This window comes from Aphidius gifuensis, linkage group LG4, assembly GCF_014905175.1.
Source record: "Aphidius gifuensis isolate YNYX2018 linkage group LG4, ASM1490517v1, whole genome shotgun sequence".
Taxonomy (NCBI): Eukaryota; Metazoa; Arthropoda; class Insecta; order Hymenoptera; family Braconidae; genus Aphidius; species Aphidius gifuensis.
Window position 1 is genome coordinate 2,047,133 of NC_057791.1, and position 19,512 is coordinate 2,066,644.

At 21.5% G+C, this 19,512-nt stretch overlaps 1 protein-coding gene across 1 annotated transcript in view; it reads left to right on the plus strand.

Moving 5' to 3' along the window:
- Positions 1-6,141: 6,141 nt before the first annotated feature.
- LOC122853700 (putative uncharacterized protein DDB_G0282133) overlaps positions 6,142-19,512 on the plus strand; it is a 35,638-nt gene continuing 22,267 nt past the window's right edge. The window contains exon 1 of the mRNA XM_044154117.1: positions 6,142-6,284. Within this exon, the coding sequence (XP_044010052.1) occupies positions 6,221-6,284 (64 nt within the window). The 5' untranslated portion in view covers positions 6,142-6,220. The remainder of the gene's footprint in view (positions 6,285-19,512) is intronic.

The following is a 19,512-nucleotide window of genomic DNA, read 5'->3' on the forward strand; positions in this document are numbered from 1 at the left end:
AGAATAGAATTTTTCAACGAGTAGGCAGTTTTTTTTTTTGCTAGTGAATTTAAATATACTACAGGGATTTTATTTATTTATTTATGAAGATAAAATATTTAAAATATAAATTATTGATTGTTATTAAAGAATGATAAATAATTTATAAATTTCATAATTAAAATTATTCAAGTAACAGTTTATTAATATGGAAATTATGGAAAATATAAAAAGGGAATATAAACAAGAATTTTAAATCGTTATTCAAGTTAATATTGAATTTTATTTTAATTTTTAATATCGTCAACTTCTGTCGCTTTGTCTGGCTATTTGATAAGTGCCAAATCACCATAATACCATCTGGATAAGAACAGCTTGACTTTTATTTTATATTTTACGGAGTTTTTTTTTTTTAAATTATTAACTTGAGTAGTAAAAATAGAGAAAAAATTTTATGGATAATATTAAATGACTCGGAATGTCTAGACTATAATATTAATTTTAATTTTTGGATTTTTGGATATAAAAAAATATTTAAAACATAAAATTTATTATTAAATTAGATTGTTCAATTTATTGACACAAAAAAAAAATCATTTTACATTTAAAAAAAAAATTATTAGATTATTATAAGATATATTTATGAAAAATGGTAAATACAATTTTAGAAAAAAATTAATTTTAAATTTGTTATTTCTTTAAATTTGGACTTAAAAAAAATAGACAAAAAATACAATGGAAAATACAAAATTCGCAGTCATTTAAAATAAAAATACAAACAAATAAATTAAAATATTATTTTCAAATAGAAAAATTGAAATTAAAATTACACATTTACAATTAGAAGAAAAAAAAATATTTAATAAAAAAAATCATTCATACATGAAGTATAAATTAAAAAAAATGAAAATAAAAAGTCGTGGTTCCAGTCCAAAGTATCAATTGGATAGTCGTTGAATCTACAATGCTTAAATATCATTCTTGCAATTTCTTTTTTGTCTTGAAGATAAACATTCATCCTTGTTTTCCAATTAGTGTCTGTCAATAATCTTGTTATATTTCGTCTTGTATATTCTAGGAGATAATTTTTCAATGTTTTTGCATTAAAATGTTTACATAATAAAATAAGGATACTTCTATTGGCATATTTATTTCAATTTTCAAATGCAAAAAATTATATGAAAAATGATATCAGTGAATATTTACGTATTGATGTTTATCAAGAGAGAGACACTTAACTTTTGTTCTTTATATTTATCTATCAGAATATTTTAATGCAACAACATTGAAAAATTATCTCCTGGAATATACAAGACGAAATATAACAAGATTATTAACAGACACTAATTGGAAAACAATGATGAATATTTATCTTCAAGACAAAAAAGAAATTCCAAGAATTATATTCAAGCACTGTGGATTCAACGACAATCAAATAAATGGTTTGTACATGTAAGGAACCATGACTTTTTTATTTTTATTTTTTTTAAATTCATACTTCATGTATGAATGATTTTTTTTAGAGAGACACTTCTCCATCATTCATTGGTGTAGTCATGGTATCATTGGTGTAGTCATGGTGTCATTAGTGTAGTCATGGTGTCATTCTGAGTGTAGTCATGGTGTAGTAACAAGTAGTCAAGGTGTAGTCACGTTTAGTTATTCAGTATTTGCACTTTTTTTTCACTACAACTTTTGTAAAAATATTTTTCTGAATTTTTTTTGCGATGACTTTGAATTTCTCCGTGATTCCTCCGATTTTTTCTCATGTTGATCCATGCGGAGAAATGAGAGAATTTTTTTCTCCGAAAAATACTAACGTGCAGAAATGTGAAAAGAAATATTCTATATAATAAAAACTTTGTACATTAATTAAAATAATATTTTAATATAATACTTATTAAATAATAATACATAATTATACAAAAAAAAAAAAAAACAATAAACAAATAAATGAAAAAAAAAGTTAAAATAATCAAGTTACAAGCTTTGATAATTCGATAGTTTAAATATAGTTAAGTTGTTATCGAACAATAGAAAATTTTCATTGTTATATCCAGGTTGATGAAAATATAAAGTTAGTCTTTAATAACAATTGACAAGTATGTTAATCGTTTGAATGAAAACTTGTACCTTCGTTAGTACTGCTTGCAATTAAAGAGCATAAAATTAGGGATAACTAAATGGAATGAGGCAAACTAATTAAAAAAAAACTGTCGGTGGAAATTGGATCCTCGTTTGATATATATTTTATAGAAAAAAAAAAAATAATAAAATAAAATAAGAAAAATACAATACAAGACTTATTTCAAATGCTACTTTTTTTTTTTATTTTTATTTCTTTTTTATTTTACAACTGAGTTTGATAGGAGTTAATTACTTTGATCAGAACAATTAAAAAAAAAAAAAAGAAAATCTTTGAATTTATTTTCTAATTTATTAATTTAATTTTTTTTTTTCATTTATTATTCTTTTGTATAAATTGTACTGTCAAGCTTGTCTTTTATCTGTTTGTTTATCATTATTATTATTTCTTTTATTTTATTTTTTTCTTTTAAACTTTCTCAATTTTTTTCCTTCAACTTCAGAACATACACCAGTACAATATTCTTAACAAAAAGTTTCTCTTATATCGTCATATCCAGCATCCATTCTCAAAAGAAAATAAAAAAAAAAAATCATCAATATAAAATACCAAGACTTTTCAAATCACTCAAAAATAAAATGATTGAAAATCTTTAAATATATTTTAGATAAAAAAAATATACAATGAATATTCATTTACTAATTAATTAATTAATTAATTATATAATCAATATATTAATTTATTTAAATTTTCTTGAGCCTAAATATTCAAGAATAATTAAATTAAAAATTTATAATATTCATGTGATAATAATAATAATAATTTAAAATTGAATTGAATTGAATTTTGTGGTTGTGAATAATCATGCATGTTGTGTCATGTGTCATGACCAAATGGATAATACAAGGAAGAGATGTATCTCTATTCTGTTGATATCCCGACATTTGTTGATGAAACAATTGCAGTGTTGGATCAACATACTCAACAACTGTATACATGTATATATATTTATTTATTTAGATAAGAGATTTTGAACTTTACAATATGTATAATTAGATGTCCCTGATAATATTTAGTCAAGAATTTATGTACATGCCAATACAGATTTATATATATATATGTATATTGTGTATAACAGTCATAGAGTAACATTAACATCCGTAGGCACTTGTGAGACTCAAGTGTCACCAATTCTATTCTAGAACAAACCCCATGACGTTGGATTGTTGGTGATAATGGAAACAGTGGTGGTGGTGGTGGTGGTGACAATGATGGTGGTGTTGCATAATTTCCATTGGACAAGTATCCGACAATTTGCACAAACACAAATTTACATTTGGACATTATTTGTCTCTCCTTTCATCCTCTCTCTCTCTCTCCTTGTTCTCTTTCCCTTTTCATGTAATTTAAATCAATTTTTTTATTGAATTTTTAAATATTTTATCAGCAAAATTAATTTACTTCAAGTTGTCATTATTTATTATAAATTTTTTTTGTTAGGAAATTGTGTTATTTTGTATTTTTTTTTTTTTTTAGCAAAAATTTTGTTATTATTATTATTATATTGTTACAGTTTGATTTTTTTTTTTTGCTTTATATTTTTTTGTTTTATTTAAAAGTTTTTTGGTAAAAAGATTTGGAATTTATTCTATTGAAATAATAGTGACTATTCAACTTGTTCTCTTGATGGTTCGATGATTATTTTTTTCCACAATTTCAAAAGAAATTTATATATGTATTTTTTTTTTTTAATCTTGGTAATTTTATTGGTTTTTTTGAAATTTTTTTATTTTTTATTTTTTACAGAGTTTTAAAAGAGTTTTAGATGAATGAAGTTTTTCGTATGAGTGAATTTTTCATTTTTTTTTCTTTTCTTTTCATTTATAAATTTAATCTTTTTATTTATTTTTTTTTTTTCATTTAGTTTATATTTTTTTGTCTGGTATTTTTTAATGTTTTAAAAATATTTCAAGAATGCTTCAAAATATTTTAGTACTGTAGTACTTTATTTTATTTTTATAACAATACGTAAAACTACTTGTTTTTTTTTTTTTTTAAATAATAACATTGCATTTTAATTTGCATTTTTAAGTATATTTAGTATATTATTTTAGATTTATTAACTTTTATTTATTTTTGAATAACTTGACGTGTGAATATAAAATAATTATATTTACTTAATTTTTTACTAATTGCATTAATTAATAATTTAAAAGAAAAAACAAAATATCAATTTACTTTTAGTTTTAAATCTCTCTCCCTCCCACTATTGTGGTACTCAACACTGAAATGATTTTTATCAATTTTATAGTGCAAATTAATTATAAAAAAAAGTGTAATAATTGAATAGTAAGAATTATTTTGATGTGATTCATAATATTGTGGATATAATATCGATAAGATTGAGTCAATATTTAATTGATCATTAACTCGTGATATCCAATTTTGACGGTTTTTTTTTATCACCGAAAAAAAAAAATAAATAATAACTTTTAACTGGCAGCTATACTTTATCTCAATTAAATACTACATTTGGGGGGAAAATACAAAAATTATTTTTTTTGTTAAAAAGTGAATGAATTTATAATAATTATTTTTTCATTTTTTTGTTTCCAGAAAAATCATGAGATAATTCATTGGATTTTTTGGACACCTTGGAATCCTCGTTTCAACAAAAAAGGTAAGAATTTTATTTATTTTAATTATATTTTTTGTTAAATAATTATGATAGTTAAATTTTATCATTAATCAATATATATTTTATTTTTAATCAATAATTGATAAATAATAATTCGGTATTTCATCAGTCTAATGCTGATATTATATTCAAAATATTTTAGTCATTAGATAATGTGATTTTATTTTTTTTTTTCGTTGTCCCAGGTCAGTAAGTTCAAAAGCTAATAATAAATATTAAATTCATGCCATTCAAGTCGACACATTTAACAATATAAATTTTAAAATAATATTACAAATTATTTATGTAAACTCAAAATAGTCCTGAACATTTTTTGACCTTTTACTTTTTTAAATTTTCTTCTTGTTAAAAATAATTTCTTTATTGACATTTTATCTACAAAGAGACAGGATATAAAAAATTATTTTCATGCAAATGTTAAGTGTCTCAATGAATATTCACTTGAAAGAAAAAAAAGATTGACTTTTAATAGAAAAAAAAAAAATAAAAGCTTAATGGACATTTATAATTTAAACCATTGAATCAATATTTTTTAAATAATACATCAAATTTTACAATTATATTCATTTTATTTTTCTGGTTTTATAATTCGTAAATGTCAATTAATATACATTTATAAATAAAAGTTAATTGACAACAGCATTAATAGAATATTTTACAATGAAATATCAGGATTTAATTATTCATTTTTATTCTTTTAAATTTTACAACAAATTAATTGTAAAAATCAATTGCAAAAAGTAAAATAGCAAAGCAAATATTTTACATATATTTAATCAAAGTAAATTTACAATCTATTAATTAATAAAATAAAATAAAATTCAATTTTCTATATTAATCAAACGAAGCGATAATTTATTTATCCATACAAATTAATTTCAAAATTTGCGGTTATAAATTTGGTCACATGATGTTTTACAATATATGACAAATATTAACCACTTTAATCTACAGTTCCAACACATATGCCACTAAATATATACATTGTCAAGAGGTATGTACTTACAAAAGAGGGTCGAATTGGTATAAAAAAAAAAAAAAAATTTTTTTTTTTACAATTTTTAGGGATGAAAATAGGGGATGTTATGGGTGCGCGCGTCTACCCGCGTTAGAGTTACTTGTGACTATCGTTCAGTGTCCGTTTGACTTTCATAAAGTTATGTTCGTTGATAATATAAAAATAAATATACCCGTGGTTTTTTTTAATTTACATATAAATAAATAAAAAAATAATTTATTTAATAATAAATTTAAATTAGCTTGTAATTTAAAACTGTAATTGAGTTTTTTTTTTTTTTTTTGTTTTGCAAAATGAAAAGTGATTTTTATGAAAAAGTGATTGATTCTTGAGGATTTAAAATTAATTTAAAATAAAAATTATCTTTTCTGACTGAATGATGAAATGTTTTTTATTTAAATAATAATTTTGAAAAAAATTATTAATTAATAAATGAACTATGCTACGACCGACAGTGGTAGTGCTGATTTTTGTAACTTTTATTTTTTCCATCAACACTGGTGGTGAGTAAAATATATATTAAAAAAAAAAAAATAATGTTTTAATACACATGGAAAAAAGAGGATAATTTTAGGTTTATTATTATTTTGAGAGATTAATTATATGCAGTTGGTTTATGTTAACTTTATCCAGCGTGAAATCGAGACAACATGAGAGGCACTTGCCTGGAAATATCCGGTGGTGATTATGTTGCTTTGCGTACAAAGTCCCGCGTGTATATCTTGGTGGTTTGTAATTTGTAAATGTAGGTGTTGTATGTGTATTTTGAATAAATGAATGGATGAGTAAATTTGTGTAGGTAGTAGATTTGATGAGTGAAAAATATCAAAGAAATTTAGTGTGAATTATGGATTATAAAATTTATTGTTAAATTCACTTGAGTTGTGATCACATGCGGATCAATGAAATACCTCTTTATATTCAGCTGGATTAACCTTTTTTTTTTTTTTATTATTCTTCTTCAATTTCTTTAATGAATTTTTATTTTTTTTTGTATCATCTCATCAAGTTGAGTAAACATTTTTATATTTATTTATCAAAAAAAAAAAAAAATAAAAATTCATTCATTTATTTTTAAAATTTTCATAGCTATTTTTAAATTCAATTTGTCCATATGATAATATATTTTTTTAACTAAAAAAATTATTCAGTTTTTTTGTTTAAATAATTGTAATATTATTTTGATATTTTACTATTATTTCGAAATGATATTATAATTTTTTTTTGAATTCGAAATAAAAAAATTAAATAACTTCTTTTTTTAATTTTATTTTTCTAATGAATTTATATTTTTTTTATGATAAATATATTTATTTTGTGTATGTAAATTTTTTAATGGCATTATTTAATGATAATATTATTGAACAAGAAAGTAAACAAGATGACTTATTGTTAGAGAGCTGCTGATGACACTGAATATTCAATTTTAAAAAAATATAGAAAAAAAAGTTTTAAAAAAATTTATGTTAAATTGTGCCATGAAAAAGTTGTTGCCAATCACTTTAACAAACTTATGATTATATATATGATTATGCAAACATTGTTGTTATATATCTTCATCTAAATATATTATTTAAAAAAAATATAGTTCATTTTTATTGAGCGTTTCAAATTGAATTAACGTAACTCGAGCGTTATATATACTCAAAGAATTATTTATATATATATAGCTAATCGTATTTTTTTTTTACCCAAGTGATGAACTTTGATGAAAAAAATGAACATTTTTAAATGAATTCAACTGAAAAATTCACTTGAATAAATTTTCATTTGATTCTAAATATTTTAAATTATTATTTTTTCAATCAAATATTCTATTGGTTTTATTTTTCTCAATTACAAATATATATTTATCAAAATCAATTGCTAAAAATATTTATTTATTTTATATATACATTTTTTTTCTTTCATAAAAAGTTGTAAATGACAGACTTGAAAAATTACATTACAATATAAAAGTTTAAATAACTTTTTGAATAATTTTATAAAGGTTGAAGAAAAATTTGATTTTTCTGGACATGACAAGTTGAATCAAATGAATTGCAAAGTGGACGGTATTCACAAAAAACTGTCAGAAATAAAAAAAATAAAATAGTAAGGCTAAGTAAAGTAGAGAGAGTCAAGTGAAGTAAAGTAAAGTTAAAGTTAAAGTAAAGTAAAAAAAATACGTCAAACCTCCCTTGATCCCTTGCAACAGGGTAAAAAAAAAATCTAAAAATCTATATGAAATTTTTGACAGTTTTCATGTTTTAATATTTTATACAACAAATATATATAATATTTCAAAATAAATAATGTTATAAAAATAGCTTAAAACACAATATTGTTTAAAATATTTTTTTAATAAAAAGGATTTATTGCAAGTTGATTTTACAAAATTAAAACAAAAAAAATTATTGACTTAAATTAAATTCTATCTTTTTAAAAAAACATTTACAAACATTAATAGAAAAAATTTGTATAACAAAAAAAAAAGGAAATAGAGAGAGTATATATTTTTGTGTTTATTTAAATGAAAATCGAGTTTATTTGAATGTAAAATAAAGAGTAAATTTAACATCAAGGTTTATATTGAAGATGGACGCGTATACGTCTGTTGAAGCCCCCAGGTATGTTAGTTTATCTCTTCACATCTTTTACATATTATATTCCCCAGAGAAGAGAGGAGAGTTTCACGATGAGAAAAATAAACAGAGTCAATACTCGCGAGTTCTTTGATACTTGTATTATTATTTTTTTCTTTTTCTATTTATTTTTTATTTTTTATTACCCTTGTTATTTTTTTATTCTATTTTTTTCAATGCTTTAATTGAAGTACATTTTCTTGTATATCTTTACAAGTTATAACTTTTTTTTTGTTCAAAATATTCTTTGTTTGTCAAAAGGTTTATTTAAATTTTGTTTTGTATTATCTATTTTTTTATTTTTTTATTTTTTTAAGTCTCTTTTTTATCATGGGACTTAAAAATTAGTATATATAAAAATTATATATAAATGAATTTTTTAAATTTTGATTAACTCTTAAAAAACTCGACAAATTTTTTTTTTCTACAATTTAATATCAATGTTTTTTTTTACATATGCATGTGTGTGTGTGTGGTTTTATATAAAGGGTTGAAATTGCCTGAACAAAGTTACATCAAGTGTAATAAAACTCGAGAGCTGAAAAAAAAAAATAAAAAATTCAATTATTTTAAAAAAAATAAAATATAAAAAAAAATTAAAGTTATAAATTAAAAATACTTTTTTTAAAAAGTTTTTAATAATAAATATTAATATTTTTTTTTTTTTTTAAATTTTAGTTTACTGTTTAAATAAATAAATAGAATATTGTTTATTTAATTTTCTATTTTTTTTTACCAATTACGAGTATATGAAAAAATGAAAAAAGTAAACTACTGTTAATAATAATTGGGTTAATTTATATCTATATATTTTTTTTTTATTCTTTGATATTAATTTTTCTACTCACGAACGGAAGGTGCTTGATGATGAATGAGTATTTTGCGAGAATATTGTGTATATAAAAATCTACCACGCCATCACGAAATCTAGATATCAAAAAAAAATTTTTTTATTTACCCAAAATGACCTGTTTTTTTTTTAAATTTTTTTATAAATCTAATTCAAATTTATTTATAATAATAATAATTAATAATTTTTATAAATAAATTTATGATTAACTAAAATTTCAATTCCAGTAAAAGATTTTAAATGTTATTTATTATTATTTTTTTTTTTTTAACCCAATTTTCAATAATACTATTTTCATGTATGACTAAAGCTTGATATATTCTACTGACAAAAATTAAAATTACAATTACGAAAATTAATAAAATTTTTATTACATAAATTAGTCAGAAAATAATTGTTATTTAAAAAATCTTTTACAATAAAGTTAAATTAAATTATTTAAAATTATAATTTAAAATAAATTTTAAATCTGTCAAAGTATTACGATGAAAGACTTTTAAAATAAATTTGTATAAATTATGATTGAATATAGTATTATTATTATTGATGATAATGATGATGGATACAATCAAGAAAGAAGAAAAAAAATAGATATAAAAAAAAAAAATAGTAGATAATAGCGATAGTAAAAGAATAAAAGAGAAAAGCCCCGAGTAAAAAGGTATAGCAACGATGCTTTTAGCCCTTGTAAGCCAGACTTGTTTTTACACAAGCCTTGCCGCCAGACTACGTCCTTTCGGACAAATACAAAACTTTACCGCTCACCTCATCGGTTGTCTCCGAGGATCATTGCGGAACTATTTGTATTTTTTATTTTTTCAAAAAGAATAAAACTTTTTCATATACATCCAGTTTTGAGACCCACAGAATAATTCTATTCTGTGGCGAATAACTGCAGGATGTGTTTTCAATTATAATTTTTTTGGTTTTTTTTTTTTTTTGGTTTTTTTTTTTTTTGTGTAAAAATCGAGACGTCATTATGATTTTATGTGTAAATTTGATGCTATCATGTGAACAAGCGCGGACCATAACGAGAGCACCAATTCTTTTTTTTTCAATTTTTTTTGACATTTAATGTTAAATTGTTTTATTTATATATTAATAACATTGAAATTAATAATATTTTAATAATAACAATTGCAAATTATCATTTTTTTCATTTATAATAAAAATCTATAGTTTGGTTGCTTTAATCCCTAGAAAAAAAATTTCTCCGATATTTCTCCGTCATTTTTTTGCTTTTCTCCGTATATTTTTTGTTTCTCTCCGATATTTCTTTGTTATTCTCCGATATTTGTACGTTTATAACTAATTTTCTCCGATATTACTCCGATATTTCTTTGTTATTCTCCGATATTTGTACGTTTATAACTAATTTTCTCCGATATTACTCCGTCATTTTTTTGTTTTCAAAAAAAGAGTGAGATTACATTAACTAAATTTAATTCTATCGATAAGCAATAAAATAAGCCCCTAAATAAAAGAATATATATACAATCAAGCTTTTTTACGGAGGCTAGGAGCCGAAAATAAATGACTATTTGTAAGCTTTTAGCAATGACGTTGTCTGCAGCATGTTGCAAGCATCGTAATCCGATGATCACCTCTCATCGTAACCGTGTCTCTGATGTTGATGTCTATGTCTCTATCCATCTGTACATCCCCTCAGGACAAGCTGAATAAGGCTCGATCGAAGTTGCTGCTGTTGGTGGTGGTGGTGGTGGTGGTGTATGGTTGGCTGGTTTTGGTGTGTTATGGGGAAAGGATTTTACTGACTGAAAATATATATCTATATATAGATGAGAATTGAGGGTGCTATATGAAATTGGAAGCAAGCTCTTTCCTTCCTCTGTTAAAATCAACCATCTACCTACCATCCAATCAACATCCTCAACGTATAATCATTTAATCATTTGACAATTTGATTTGAATTGTTTGGCAGAGCTTAATTATTCAATGTACCAACTCAATACAATGTTCTCTACATTGTATATATTTATTTATGTATATCATTACAATTGTCTTGATATAAATTTTTAACAATTATATTTATTTTTTAAATTTACAAATAATATTTATTTCAATTTATCTTTATTAAATTTTAGTTTTTTTTTTTTTCAATTTTTTAACATCAATCATCGTTAATTTTAAATTATACTTATGAAAAAATTTAAAATTCATTTATAATCATAAAGAAAAAAGTCACTTTATTATATATATAAATTTTTTTTTTTAATAAAAAATTTTTTTCTTTTAATAATTTTTACTCATATTGTCGAAATGGATATATCTTGAGGTAGATATGCAAATTTAGGTAGGATTATTAAGTAGCTTGATTTTTAAGACATAAAAAAAAAAGAGGAAATGAAAAAAAACACGACGCAAAAAAAAAAAGAAAGGAAGGAATAGAGTGTACTTGAGTAATATGACCATGAAAAAATAATAATCAGAATATACATAGTCATAAAATATGTTCATGTACTATTTTACATAGTATATATAGTTATACAAATATTGTGAAAATTTAGGTCATTGAAATCTAGTTCAGTCGGTCGGGTAATTTGTTATATATCACTATATAAAATCCATCAATTTTTTAAAAACTATTTCACACTTTTTTTAGCTTTTTCATAAAATAGTTTTTCAATTATTATTTTATTTTTTTTTTTATATTTAAATAATACATTGAAGGTATTTATAAAAAAATATAATATTCATTTTAAAAAAAATTTTAATGATAAATTGAAAAAAAAAATTAAAAAAATGATGTGTTTTATTAGATTTGCTAATTATTTTTAAGTAAAAGCTTTGGGTTAATTGCCTGGTATAATTGCTGTACTTTGCTGGCATGTTTCCTTTTTGTCTGGTCTTTGCAGCATGAATTTCCACCGATGCGCAAGTCATATTTTAACAACTTGACATACCGACGAAACTGAATAGAATTGTAATTGTTCTACACTGAGAAAATCTTCTCTACCTATTTTCTTGCATTTTATATATATAGCTCTTTTCTTTACGTAAATATATCCTTGTTTCTTTTGCCAACAAATGAGCTTAAATATAATGAATATCATAGAATTTTTTTTCAAATAAAAATTATAATTTTATATTTATATATTCGATATTTATGGATAATAAATTATTAAAAATTATCGTTGATATTTAGTTTATTAAAAATCGATATTTAATTTTAAATTCAATTGATTTTATTTAATTATATTAATTATTAAATATTTTTATACCATTTAAATGTGACATTTACTTTTGAAATTATAATTTATATTTGGAATTTTATTGTTTAAAATTTAATATTAATTTTATATTTTAACAAAGTTTTTGGAATTTATTGAATTATAAATTTTTGATATACATAATATAGATGATATTTTAAAAAGGTTATTTATTATTATTAGAATTTTATTGTAGTCGGTGAGATTTAATTTTTAATCATATATAAACTTTAATTTTTAAATTATAACAAAAGTTTATTAACCTTTGAAATATATTTTAAAATAAATATACAAAGCAATTTTAGTTGAAAGATAAAAGAAAATTAATTTAATTATTATATTTTTTTTATTATTATTAATTACAAATTTAATAATTAAATAGTTAACTCGTTTGAAAAATTTATTTTTTTTTATTATCTTTCATGTACAGAGTAGAAAAAAAATTAAAATTATAATTAAATTATAAAAAATTGATTAAAAAAAAAAAAAAGTTTGATTGTCAGTAAAATATAAAATTAAATATTATATTTTTTTCTTGCTTTTAAAATTGAATAATTTTCATTTATTGAAAAAGAAAATTTTTCTTTTATTTAATATGAGTAGTTGGATTTATTTTAAGTATATGATTTTTTATTATTATTTATTTTATATAAAATTTGTTTTTTAAAAAGTATAAAAAAAATTTTTTTTAAATCTTTACCACTGAAAATAACATTCAACCAGTGGCCGGCAAGGGAATACTAGAGAAAATCAAATCCACATACATTCGCACAAGTAAACATATGAAATTGTATATATTGTTATCTATATAAAAATGAAAAAAAAAAATACACAAGTGTTCACATAGTAAACATCTTGAAAACTATTAACCCTCTAAAATTGTTTTTCATTTTTTTTTTATTTCTTTTTATTTTTTATCAACAATAAAATCAATAAATTTTTAAAACTTTAAATTCAATATACTTATATAAAATTTATACAACTGATATATATATATAAAACCTTAAAAAAAATTTAAATTACAAAAAAATATATTGAGAGGAAAAAAAAAAAAAATAAAATCATTCTTTGATTTTGAAATATATAGTTTTTTGTTTCAAAAAGAATCAAAGCCTTAGAATTTTTAACTTTACATTATTTATTCAAGTCATCTTTTGGAAGCTGTGAATTCTTTTCGACTGAATGGACAAGCAGAACAGACACCTTTAAATATATATGTATAGAAAATTCACATGAAAATTCCAAACGTTGCTCGTATATCAAAGTGAAGTGAACATACAAGAAGATAACGTTTGTTGGAAGGGTAGTCAGAGAGGGATGCTTATGGTGGTTTAAAAAAAAGACAGAAAATATTCAAACTATGCACTGTAAATGTCGTTGTATTTATGGATAAATTTGTGTGTTTTTTATATGTATGTATGTGTGTGTCTATGTACTTTTCTTGAGATTCAAAGTGGTGGGTGGTAGTGGGTGGTCTTTCTTCAGTCAAGTATATGAAAGCCAACCACGAGAATTTCAAGTGTCGTGATTTTTACCCAACAAAATTTTTTCTATTTTTCCGAAAAAAATTTCTTTAAACTTTACTTCAATTTATCCAACCTCTATATATATATATTTTTTTTTTTATCTTTATTATTTTTTCTTTTCTCGATATGAAAAAAATAAAGATAAATTTTTTATTTTTTCTACTTGAAACAAAAAAAAAAAAAAAGAACAAGTTATAAAATTCACTTGACCTTTTTTTCGTAAATTATTTCAATGGTACTACACATTTAGAATATTTTTATAAAAAAAATTTAAATATATAATAATAAGTTTTTTTTTTAGTATTATTAAATAAATTTATTTTTAATTTTTTTTTATTACATTATAAATAAAATGTAAAAAAAAGTACAGATGGATTTTACCAATCAGCTAAATGAAAAAATAAAAAAATACAATGGATACTTTATTTACAATATATAATTCAAGCTTTTTTTTTATTTTTTATTTTATATCAAACTGACTTAAACACCCTTTGACCTAAATTTTAAATTAATACATTTGTTAAAATATATATAAAATAGTAATATCAATTTATAAATTAATATTTGTTCAGTTATGTTGATAAATTTATTGACATATTATCGTAATTTTGAGTTACAATTTTATATATACAAATTTATGTTACTTGATTATCATCAAATGAATTATTATTATTATTATTATATTTACTTTTTTTTTTATGGTTATTATTATCATTTGGTACAATTCAAAGTAATTCGTTGAATGCTAATGCATAATTCATGGTACTCTCAATTCGTTTGGCATTTATCCATATTGTTTCTATCTCTATCTCTCTAAAACCAACACACAAATTTTACAATTCGCAAAGCGGAAGGTAGCATACAATTGGAGTTTAAACGACTTTCAAAAGCGGTCATGAAGAGGATTTTCGTTGGTTATTGCGTGGCATTTTCGACCATTGGTTGGTTAACTTTCATCATCATCATCATATATATATTTACCCTTTTTTTTTACCCCAACTCTTTCAACGATCGTACAGTTATTCTTCATGGATATACTGTAAAAATAAAAAAATAATTTAAAAAAAACATTTCATTTCTTCTTTTTTTTCTTTTCACTTTAGTTTTTCGTTTTTTTTCAATTTTATTCGTCAAGAGTATGTGTTTCATGTTCTATTTATTTTCATTGTTTATATAAAGAAAATGAAATGAGCTTTTTTTTTTTACATTGATTGTAAAGTTATCATGACATGGTTTAAAATAATATATATATAAAAAAAAGGGAATATATAGAGATATAGTTGATAGGTATATAGTAAAATAGTAAAATAACACTTCAAATTTAGATCCTTGATAATGATATATATGTATATAATATATACTGGATGATTATATTTTATCTTTAGTGTGGGTTTTAAGTCGAGGAAAACTTAAATGGAGTCAAGGATTTTATGGTTTAATGTTGATTTTTTATGCTATCAATTTTTATCTTTTTTTTTGTTGGCTTATATTCAAGGTTTATTTGTCTATTTGTATTACAAGGATAAATATTTTTATTGAGTTTTAATTAATTTTAAAAATTTAAAAAATTAATTGATTGAAAATTTTATTTTCTTTTTGTTTCAATTATAACAAGTAGAGATTTTTTTTTTTTTCGTTTGTTTTTAATTGAAAGCAAGTTTGGTATTTTGGTAAGCATTCCACTATTATTTTGTTCTCGAGTTATATAGAGTGCTAGGTGAGGAAATAATGGGGAATGAATTTTAGTGAAATCTCGGTCGAACACTCAACTGAAACCCCTAATGGCTGGTATGATGTTAAAAGAGGGAGGTAAAATTGGCAGTAGGAGGTTATAACGTTAATTACAATGCGAGTATATATAGTGAGAGAAATAAACTTTCAACATGCCATGGAATAGAACAAATTGTACAAATGTTTTTATACAGCTCATGTATATTGAGTTTATATATATGTTTGTGTATAATCATCAATCGTGTTTCTTCTCTTCTTTTACATTAACAAATATTATCGTAATGATAAGAAGATTATAAAGCTCAAAAGGGTGAAAATTAAACAAACATAGAGATAAATAAATTAATCCTTTAGATAAATGTAAATAAATAAAATAAATATATGAATTAATAAATTTATAAAAAAAAACTATTAAAAAATATAAATATAATAATAATAATAATATAAACCATCTAAAACACGTCAGTCTCAAGCGAAAAAAAAAATTGAAAAATGTTGAAAAATTGTTTGACAAGGGTAGTTGTATTCCAATGTTGAAGTGCATGCCCTGGAACAAGCATTATTAATCGTCGTGGGTATAGAATAAAGCACGAGTATTTTGTCATAAAAAAATAAAATAAAAATGCATAATAATAATGATAATAATAGTAATAATAAAATAAAAAAAATAAAAATTTGTGTGGTTTTTTTTGCATCGTCGCTTTCATCGTGCCGGACATTTTACACTCACTCGTTCATTACACACACTGTGTGTGAAATTTTTTTTTTTTTTTTCTTTACTGAATTTAAAATGCAATTAGTCAACAAGTATTTTCATCACTGTTTTTAGCTATATAATAAAAATAAATAAATTTAAATAGAGAAAAAAAAAAAATGAATTTTAAATTTTTTCATTGTCGCTGCTGCTATTATTTATGTATCTCTTTTTGTATTTGAATTTAAAAAAAAAAAAAAATTTTTATTTTAATTCTTTTTTATTTTAATTCTTTAAAAATTATTAATTTTTTATTTTTATAGAATATTTTAATAATTATTAGAATTAAAAATATCGTTTAATAAAAAATTTCGTTATTAAATTTTAATTTATATTTTTTTATGAAAAATAATTTAAAATACATTTAGTTTTTCTATTTATATATATAAATTGTTTTTTTTTTTTTAATTTAATCTTGATTGCAACTTTGAATATCAATAAAAATCAATTGACGGTTTTTTTTTTTTATTTTTTTAAATTTGCTAACATGATTGGAAAGTTAAGAAAATTTTCAATTACGGTTAAAGTGAAGTAATAAATCTTTTTGAAACTAGTTTTCATGTATACACAGTGTAAAACTTGAAATATTTTAAAATACACAAAGAAAATAAAATTTAAATGATAAATTGATTGATATAATAAAAAAAAAAAAAACAATTGTTTAATAAAAATAATATAAATATTTATTGAAATTTATTATTAATATAAATTTATAAAATCTTGATAAATTTATATAAAATATCGATTGACTTTATTTTGAAGATAATTGATTGTCTAGCAAGCTTCGGATCATAAACCACATGATTTGCATGGCTTTTCCAAAATGGCAACGAACCGTTGTGGTTTCCTGCATGGTCACACTGACATTATCATAATTTATAATGCTAAGAAAAGTCATTTTGATATTTGTACAAATGAATTGAATGACCAAGAAAATTATTAACCACAAAAAACTTGACATTAAATTACAATTTCATATGGTAGTTTATTATGTCTGACCATAGCGTTGATATTTATCACTGAATAAATTTATAATTCATCAAAAACATATAAAAAAAAAATAAATTTGCTTTTTTTTTTTTAACAACTAATATAACTAAAATTTTCAAATCAATTTAACTTTTCTTCTCTGTTTTATTATAAACTTTAAATTTGAAAAAAAAAAAAATAACGAGTGATTATATCTGACACTTGAAGAGATGTAAAAAGTCGAAAATTATTTTTGTAATATCCTAGAATCTCAAGTGTCTCTCAAGATCTCTTGGATTAAAGGATTTTTTATTTTTTCATTTGTATTTTTTTTTTAGTTTTTCGCTTATATTCAATTTCTTTATCTCACGATTATTCAAATTGTATTATTAAAACTTTTTATATATTTTATTTTTATTAAACTTGTGCGCTATGCTACTTAATATAAATTCACCATTTTTACTTGATATTTTTGTTGAAATAAACCAAATAAAAACAACAAATAAAAGTAAAAATAATTTTTATATTTTATATATTAATTAAACATAGGGATAAATATTTTTATTTTAATTTTAAAAACCTTTTTAGTAATTATTTAAATTTTCAAAATTTTAAAACAACATTTTTTCGTATGTGTTGAATTTTTGATTGACACGATATATAATAGAGAATAATGCTAAAAAGGTTTTCGATTGATTGAAAATATAAAAAATATATATATAGATTTTTCTTTTTTTATATATATGATAGGGTAAATTTTTATAAAGCACGTATACGAAGCATACATAACGTGTTGTACGTATATACACTTGTATGTATTGATAAGCCTGATAACGTGTATGAATGATTCAAATGGATTTTCTATGAGTAGCTTGGTATTCGTCTGTCGGTGATCGAGATATCCAGATGCCTTTAGACCCATACATAAATATATAAATACCTACAAATACATTCACACTCGTAGAATATATATTTCAAAATATATTCTAACAAAAAAAAAATATATATAAATAAATAAAAAATCAACAAATAAACATGATCATCTCTCAAAATCTCAATGGACATTGATCAAAAAAATTATAAAGAAAATATATAACAAATAAAAAAAAGGATTATAAATATAATAAATATAATAAACAATAAAAGAATAAATAAATAAATGAAATGAAAAAAAATACTGGGTATTATATTGGATCACGAATTTCACAACACATTTTGTAATATATATTTTTTATTCTTTGTTTATTTTTTCATATTTTTTTTTTTTATCTTATTCGATTTTGTTATTGTTTTTTTTTTTTTTATTTAGTCATGGAGTATATATAGAGAATGTGCATGTTGCACGACCCCCGGACATCCACCTCATCATATTGATTACGACTATTATTATAAAAAATAAATATCCTCAAGCAGTAATATCGTATTATTATTTTTTTCTATTTAATTTTATTCTAGAAATAAAAAAATTTTTTTAAAAATATTTCTTGGTATTTATTAGTTGATAATATTTAAAAACGAAATATTAATAATAAATTTTTTCTGAATAAAAATAAGTTTCAAGAAATTTTGGATATTTAATTTGCAAAAAGAAAATAAATTAAAGTAATTTTAAATTATTTAAAATAAATATTAAAAAATATATTGATAAAATATATTTTTCAATTTTCATTAAGTCATGTATCATGTAGCTGGATATAATTCATGGATGACGTGTATTTTTGTATTTATATACTAGGGTAAATTTTCATGTTATAACAACAAAAATGACTGGTCCAACTAAATGTGCGGTGCAATATATTTATACATAAATAGTTTATTAGATAAATATATATACAGCTTGTATTTTGTTTTATAAAATAGTTTATACTGTAGGTTTATAACATAAACACACAGACGCATACACCTATAAGTATATAAATATATATTAGATAGTGGTATATATAGTTGTATAGTTTACCAAGTGTAGTGGATACTTGCACCTTGCTAGATCTCGGGCACGTCCTCAAAATTACGTGACTTGATGCAATGCACCACGATGCTAACGAGC